This window comes from Berghia stephanieae, chromosome 2 (genome assembly GCF_034508935.2).
Source record: "Berghia stephanieae isolate SIO BIC M18660-M18661 chromosome 2, UCSD_Bste_1.3, whole genome shotgun sequence".
NCBI lineage: Eukaryota > Metazoa > Mollusca > Gastropoda > Nudibranchia > Aeolidiidae > Berghia > Berghia stephanieae.
In genome coordinates, this window is record NC_088361.1 from 4,514,653 (window position 1) to 4,523,421 (window position 8,769).

The 8,769-nt window shown below is 32.8% G+C and overlaps 1 protein-coding gene across 1 annotated transcript in view; it reads left to right on the plus strand.

The window, feature by feature from the left end:
- Window positions 1-8,489, plus strand: part of LOC144966688 (solute carrier family 23 member 1-like) — a 22,273-nt gene extending 13,784 nt beyond the window's left edge. The window contains exons 8-13 of the mRNA XM_078903448.1: window positions 867-1,023; window positions 1,833-2,086; window positions 4,370-4,475; window positions 4,848-5,015; window positions 6,153-6,248; window positions 6,682-8,489. Coding sequence (XP_078759574.1) covers window positions 867-1,023; window positions 1,833-2,086; window positions 4,370-4,475; window positions 4,848-5,015; window positions 6,153-6,248; window positions 6,682-6,932 — 1,032 coding nt within the window. The 3' untranslated portion in view covers window positions 6,933-8,489. The remainder of the gene's footprint in view (window positions 1-866; window positions 1,024-1,832; window positions 2,087-4,369; window positions 4,476-4,847; window positions 5,016-6,152; window positions 6,249-6,681) is intronic.
- The last annotated feature ends 280 nt before the right edge of the window (window positions 8,490-8,769 follow it).

An 8,769-nucleotide genomic window follows, 5' to 3' on the forward strand; every position in this document is an offset into this window, starting at 1 on the left:
AGTCAAGGGGACGAACCGGAGTAACAGGAAATATTCTGATTGGTTATTCTGATTGGTTATTGCTTAGTAACGGGCGAGCCATCAATGTTCCACAATTACCATTATATGTGCTCATAGCGCTCTACAAGGGGCTCAAGCCAACAGCAACACTTACCACGAAGGACGAAACATCACGCCTATTGATAGAACGAAGTTGACGTCACTCGGATCTTTGTTATTGTTTTTGCCATCCACGTTTATGAGTAATTCTCACTTACATGTATTCGCCAGACTATAAAAGTTCATGGTTACACATAGTTCTGTGTGTTGGTCCGTTATACTTCCGGATTGCAATGTTATGAGCTTCTTAGCCAAACGCATACTATCTATAAGACGTTAGTTAATTTTTTTTCGATAAAGACAACGCTGTTGCCGCATATACTTATTTTACAACTGAGATCAGTAATAGATTATGAGTAAAGAATCTGTTCCAAGGACTCAAAGCGGGAATCGACGAAGGCGTTGTCATACCACAAGACCAAAAAGCCTATTTTGTCAATGCAAATGATAACAATAATATTTTGACATCTTTTTCTTATCTTTAGTCAAAACCCTTTAAAATATTGCTTTCCCGCTATGAATGATGTCAGGGGTTCTTGGAAAACTGTACTAGCAACCTCTAATGGTTACACTATAACACTTTGACTCAATCTTCAATGTTTTTTATTTCGGGACAAAGGGGAAACCCTAAACGACCATGCCATTCGTGTGTGTCAATAAACTGGAGCTTAAATATTATTTTATGTTATTTATTTTCCAGTTTGTTTTTTTTTTTTTTTTTGTTTCAAGAAAAAGTAATTTATATATTTCCAAAACCCATAATATAGATCTTGACTGGCCTGGCTATCATGTGGCTTGTGTCATGGATATTGACGATGTGTGGCGTGTTCACGGATGATCCCGACTCGATTCATTACTATGCAAGAACAGATGCCAAGAGCGATGTGGTGAAATTGTCACCTTGGTTTGAAATAACTTACCCAGGTAAAAGGCTGATAGTAATCATGAAGTGACGTTGTTGATGAGGACGATGATGAAAATAATGAAAATGACGATGATCTTAGTGATATATTAGGTGGACAGAATAATGACAATTATGACGACAAAGATTTTTATTTTAAGATCATCATCATCATCATCATCATCATCATCATCATCATCATCATCATCATCATCATCATCATTATATTTACTATTATGATAATTATTATTATACTAGTTATAATAATAATAGTAAAAATAATAATAATAATGATAGTAATAATAATTTTAATAACAACAACAACAACAACAATAATAATAATAATAATAATAATAATAATAATAATATTAATAATAATAATAATAATAATAATAATAATGATAATAACAATAATAATAATAATAATAATAATAATAATAATAATAATAATAATAATATAACAATAATAATAATAATAATTAAAATTATTATTGTTATTGTTATTATTATTATTACTATTATTATTATTATTATTATTATTATTATTATTATTATTATTATTATTATTATTATCATTATTATTATCATAATTATTATAGCGGTGGTGAAATATTATTATAGTGGTGATGATGACGGCGTTGGCGATTACTATGAAGTCAATAATGACAATGAAGCCAATTAAGAGTCATTTGGACTTGTATACAACCCGTTATTTTTCTTCCTTTTTTCTTTTTTTTTTTCTATTTTGTTATCTTAATTCTCAGTTTCAAACAGATGAAACATGCGAAATTATACTTTAAACCTTAACGGAATCGTTCATACCATTTTACAGGAAGATTTGGTACCCCAAAGCTAAACGTGGCTTTGTTTGTCGGATTCCTGATTTCTATTATATCTTCTCTTGTGGAATCTGTCGGTGATTACTACGCAACTGCCAATGCATGTGAAGTCGTCACCCCGACGAAGCAAGCTATTTCCAGGGGGATCTTAGTGGAAGGTCTTGGGACACTCGTGTCTGGGGCTGTTGGAGTGGGCCATGCTACCACGTCATACAGTGGTAACATCGGCATTTTGACTCTTTCAAAGGTAACCTATTTTTAGTCTAACGTACTTTATTTTTAGAAAAACACTTAAGCCCTACAAATGTTTGTATTTTAGAATCAAAAATCTTTTTCGATGCGTTCTGTATTATCGTCTAGCTTTTCTATGTGTATAGGAGACTTATAGACACACAGTATCTACGTGTCTTGTGTCATGTATCAACTGTAATGGGAGTGTCACATGAACGGCTTATCATAAAAGGGTTAAGTTTGTTGTAAACAAAACAAATCTGCCAATGCATGGTTTTCATCAAAATGACCCATGTGTGATTGGCCATTCATACAGTTATTGTGTGAAGTATTATAAGTGATATGTGGTGTACAGTGGACAATCTGTAAATTGTTCATTTAGAATCATTTATTACGAACAATGTCATGGATGAAAATATATACTTCCTGGTAAGTTATCTAAATCATGTTTTTATATTTTGATTGAATATTAAATTGCTTGAATTACGTTTAACTAATGCCCAGTCACATGCATAAGATTGACTGATTATAAAGCGTTGGTCATGGGGTTCTGCCAAAATGCATGGTAATAACTTTAATAAATCATACCCTTTAATGATATTCAACACGAGGTAGCACATTCCTCATGACGGGATACAGTGCAATCATTTTCAACCAACATTGAATTATATTGTGTCTTGGAGTTTTTTTAGAAAAGGTCCGTCTTTTCATCTATCCCATAACTTAAACCTTGGTTGAAATGGAATACATGATTATATAGAAAGTTATCAACTCAAGGTGCATTAAGCATTGAACAGCAAGTCCCAAGCCAACACTTAGCATGTAGGACAAAGCTCGAAGCTAGTGAGGCGTTGTTGCATTTTCTTTTGACAGAGGCAACGCTGTTTACCGGCTGGGTAATACATGAGTGTGGTGAGAAAATTAGGATAAAGAACCATTTCCAAGCACGCACACAACTTTGCGCCACCCAGAGCAGGTGTCGAATCTGAGACCTTCAGGTCACAAATCAAGTGTCATACCACAAATCTACATGATCACCTTAGCCTTATTTCGTATGTTTTCAACAAACTTGAGTATTTACATAACGCAATATCAACTAAATGTGCTAGTTTATATATTATATTATCTATCTAGTAACCAATCAACCTGGGGTCGTTTCCATGAACGCGGACTGGCGCTTAGTCTCTGACTTAAGTCATGGACTCGAAAAAATTGGATTTCATGTGAGCTGACCAAGCAAGTCCCAGACTAAAATCTTGGCACCTTCGGACTAAGTTTGGCCAAGTTTTAGTCATTTGTTGAGTCCAGACTTCAAGCTTAGTCTGAGGTTAATTACTAGGATAAATCATAGAGTCGACAAAATAGCAGCTATTTTTAGATTGAGAGATAGGTCGGTTACGAATGATCAAGGCAAAAAGTGTCCAGTTGATTTGACACTGGCTATAAAAAACTGTAAGATACTGCAGATCGTTGAACGTCTACATTTTTTTGAGTAAAAACTTTTTAAAAAACGAATCCAATCGGCTCGCGAGTTGGGAGTGAACGGAGACTCGAAGTGGAAGGTTTCGCTTCAAAGAACAACCCCAAAAATACGATTATAAAGTATAATGGAGACAAAAGTTTTCTGCTGGCATTGTAACTGACTGAAATAATGCGATTCACCAGAACACATTGTCTGTTTTGATTGTTTGTTTGTTATTTTGGTTCAATTTGTTTGAGTAACTTTCATTGGCCTAAATATAGAATTGACAGTCGACCATGAACATCATTGTAGTCTGATCAGTCGACAGACAATATCATGTGATTTGATTCATCATGGCAAAATGTTCAAATATGAAACGGGACGTAAATAAATGTTATCTATACCGGATGTGTTGCTAATTTCCTCTTTGGAAATCTTTTGCATTGAAAGTATGACGGCGGGTATGTTACCTACCATCGTGTACTAGAGAGCGTGATGTACCAGCACAAAATTGCCGAATTAGTCACTGCCCTTACAACGCCCACTTCTAGTCAAAGCCTAAATAGTCCGAGACTAGAAAACGTTAATAAGATCCGGTTTTTAAGTCACTTGCTCCGCTTAGGTATAGGACTAGCAAATCACTTACTATACTAGTAAATAACTAAATCTAGTTCGTCTATATAACATTGGGCCCTGAAAATCCTCTATAGCGGGTACTTTATTTCTGAGATAAATAAATATCCAAATATATATTATTCCAGACCAATTAATTTTCCTACCTCTCCCCCACTCTCCATCCTTCTCTCTATCTCTCTCACTTACGTGTTTCCTTACCAGAATGCAAGTCGTGCTGTTATGTATTCAGCTGGTATCATTCTCATGTTGTTGTCTCTGTTTGGAAAAGTCGGAGCAGCTTTGACTACTATTCCAAATCCCGTTCTCGGTAATAGACTACGCCTTGTAACTAGTAATAATTGGCTACATCTATACATATAGAAAAAAGCGTTTTATTATTTTAAAAACAAATTAAGTACACAGTTCTTTATTTGCATGTGTGATTTTTTGAATTTATTATGGTACAATATTGATATCGATATATTCTGTAGCACCCTAATTATTTCAGACTCTCATAATGTTCTAAAAGTAGCATTAGCCATTCATAAACAATATTATGAAATCCATCCATTTTTATGTGCAATGCAATTATATGACACAATGTAATGTTCATTTTTGTTTCTTCAAGACAATGTGTGCATCCGTACTGTATCATGAATTTTTCTCTATTTTTCTTTCTTTTGTTTCTTTTCCTTTTTAGGAGGTGTCTCAATTGTGGTCCATGGTACTTTAGTGGCTATTGGACTGTCAAATCTAAAGCACGTGGATATGACATCAACAAGGAACTTGCTGGTGGTGGGGATGCCATTTATGATTGGCATCACGGTACCTACATGCGTGGAAATGTATCCAGATATGATTGATACAGGTATCTACAAAAAGAAAATTATGTTGTCAGTGATTCCTTTATTATCTATGGTAACACTCTTCTAGTTTTTTACAAACAATTCATCATTTCTCTAATCGCATTATTATTTTTTCTAAATTTTTATTCTTTCTCTATATATAAAAGTTTTGCTTATTTCTTTCAAGTCTCTTGTGTCTAGATGTTTTTTCCATACACCAGACTATATGCCCACATGCTATTAGAAATTGAGCTTTTATGCCGAGCAATATCCACTAAAAATGCACAAAGCGTTTTACAAAGGGACCTGACCAACAACAACACTTAACAATAAAAATATAGTTTCCTAAATAACAAAAACTGAAATCCCACATGCATGGCTATTTTAAGCATAAAATCACAATTTGTCATATAGTTTTAAAACAAAAGGTCAGATTTGGTTAATTTGAAATACTCCGGTCGATTCCTTAATAAATAACGATCTTATCTTATCTTATCTATTAAAACGGTAATATTATATTACCTTTCAATACCTTATACAACATGACATGACTTTGAAACAATCTTAATAGCATTTATTGTTTTAGCTGGGTGAGGTTCCTGTCCTCCCATAGTGGGCAGAGAGGTGCTTACTGTGCCTTCATCCCCCTATATCTGTTTTCCAACATGCTTTCTTGGGATGAGATTACTTGGTTTTGTCCTGGCCCTGGCCGGATACCCTAGCTGGGAGGGAAACAGTCAAGTGTATAGTTAGAGTTTTGGGAGATTATATTTTTTTTTCCTTGTAAATCATCTCTCTCTGTTATGAACTGTATTTGTTTAATGTTTAACATATGACTTGTAAACATTTCAGTGTATTCCTCTTAGTGGGATCTTGTGCTGGTGTCTGGTTGAAACATTTAGGTAATCTCAGATTAAGTACACTGATAGTGTGCTTCTGGAATCTACATCTGTTCTATTCCCCTTTGTCTTACTTTTTACTCAAGTCTTTTTAATTGTACATCTAGAATGTTTTTAATAGCCAATGTTCATCCTTTTCACTGGCGCTGATATGACCTTATGTTTGTGCAAGCGCTGTAAAATCATTAAAAACCAAACAAAACAAGCATGTGTTTTACATTATGATAAACATGAATGCTGTATTGTGTTTATCATCCACAGGAATAGAGCAAGTAAACCAAGTGATACATGTCGTCATCGGCAGTCCGATGTTCCTGGGAGGAATCATTGCATTGATCCTTGACAATTCCGTGCCTGGTATGTAGATTAGCTTATTGTGCTTCTGTAAAATCGCATGATACCATCATCATCATCATCATCATCATCATCATCATCATCATCATCATCATCATCATCATCATCATCATTTTTATTAGCATTTCTAATACAGTATATGTATATTATGTTATTAGGATAAACTAAGAAAAATTCCCTTCCATCATTTTTTCTGGGTTGAATAATTTTTTTTAAAAAGGTGGAGATCTCGCATCAAAGTAAATTGTATTAGTTATAGATTTTTAAAGTGTCGAAAATGTATGGATAAAGTTAATATTCTGTCCACGCCTTTTAGAAACTTTGAGAAACTATCTCTGCTACTCTATTGGAGCTAGATAGCCAGTATTTATCTGGCGAGCGTTACAAAAACGATCTCTTGGCATAGCCTCATAAACATTTTATATTCTTCGCTTAGGATCGTTGAAATCCAGGGGAATGTTACACGTACACAACCTCGAACCAAACTCCAAAGGAAAAGAAAGTCAACAGATCTACAGCTGGTCCTTCTACCATAAAATTGTAGAGACCGTCCCTGTCCTGAATTATATCCCATTTCTTCCAAAGAAGACACCACAGTATCAGATGACATTAGGCGAAGCGACTGAGGCCAAAAACACAGTCGTCGAGGATGGTTTGGGCTGGAACTCTAATCTGGTTAACAAGTAAATTATCGTCGCCTGAAACGATTTGAGTCCGATATTGTCTAACCCTCTCCTTGCCGATCATTTTCAGTATTTTCCCAAAATGACATGCTTACCCAGCAGAAAAAAAATGATTTTTTAAACTCAAACAAGCTCTCTACAGAACAATTTTATGTTCTTATTAATCAAACAAAGACCATTCTTCAAAGTTTGTGATGTACAAAATTAATTTGAATAAGAAAAATGTAAATTGTGTTGTGACAAATGTGACGATTTTGCTGCAGGTGGCAAGGAGAGGGTTAACAATAAAACTTTGGTTAATGGTCGCCTGTGGGATATTTTCTCAACTACATTTTTGTTTCATCAATCAACTATTATCAGATTTTGGAAACGTTTAGAAAATTATCACATTCATAAATTAATTACTTTTAAAAACCGAAAACAAGAAAGGTGCTATGTAAGTCAAGAATTGTTTTAGTATGTGCTCGATTTTGTTCAAGCATTTGGTGTCTACCCTGTGTCGGTCTATAGATTTACTTGATACGATCAGATGTTCAACGAGTCTTTGTGTACAATACTTTGCGAAGTCCCAGGTTTGAGACTTTTTTGCCAAGATGAGAGTCATTTAGATATATTTCGATATTTGAAGGACGAGTTTTCTGGCCAAATTTTTAAATATGAGTTTTGTTTTGTTTTGTTTTTTTAGAGTACGGCAATTAACTGGTTACTTAAGTAATTTTTTCTCTCTATATTATAAGATAATATTTGCAGGACATAGCAAGGTGCGCTTCTAGGATAGTTCTGCGTCAGTGAAGCAATGTTAGACTAATCGTTTTACTTGGGGTTTTGTTTAAATTAGAGATTTTCATCTCTATTGTTAATTACCGATATTCTCAAATGATCTTAGCAAGTGAATTATTGAAACCACATGACATTTTGCAACAGTTACTCAAGAGACGTTGACTTTTTAAATGTTTGTGAATTCGTGTTGTCAAGAGCCTAACAATTTGAAGTTACTTTCTCCAAAAAAATGTTCGTGGAACTGAACATACTCGTACTTTAAGGGTTTTAATGCTTTGAATGTCTCGTCTTCAATTTTTATTTTGTTACTCTTTTAATAAAGGTTCCAATCTGAGACAAAAGAAAGTTCTTTGAATTCTCCAGAGAACACAAAATAATTAATTCCATTTTAATTAAAGAGTTAGATACGTCCCTTATAGTTAGTGTTTTCATTTATTTATGAGTTTAGTTAATTTTATGCACAGTATTGGGTGCTTAGGTTTATACCATTAGTTTATTATAGTGGCAGCAAATATTTAAAGTTGTAATACAAAAGTTGACGGAGTCGACATAGGATGATATGATATTTTATACTTGGTAGCCAAACTTTTTATTTATTTTAATTATTAATTCTGATTTCAATTTTAAAAACCCAACATATTTTGATGCTTTAGATTCCAATGAACATTCAATAATAAGTTATATTGGATAATGCGCTACATCAGTTTGACATTGAATCGAGGCTTTAAAACTTGAATCCCGGTCTAGTGACTTTGGGACTTGTCATTTAAAAGTGATTATGATGATAACTTATTATTGTTATTATATTATTATTATTATTATTATTATTATTATTATTATTATTATTATTATTATTATTATTATTATTATTATTATTATTATTATTATTAAACTATTAATTATTATTATTATTATTATTATTATTATTATTATTATTATTATTATTATTATTATTATTATTATTATTATTATTATATTATTATTATTATTATTATTATTATTATTATTATTATTATTATTATTATTATTATTATTATTATATTATTATTATTATTATTATT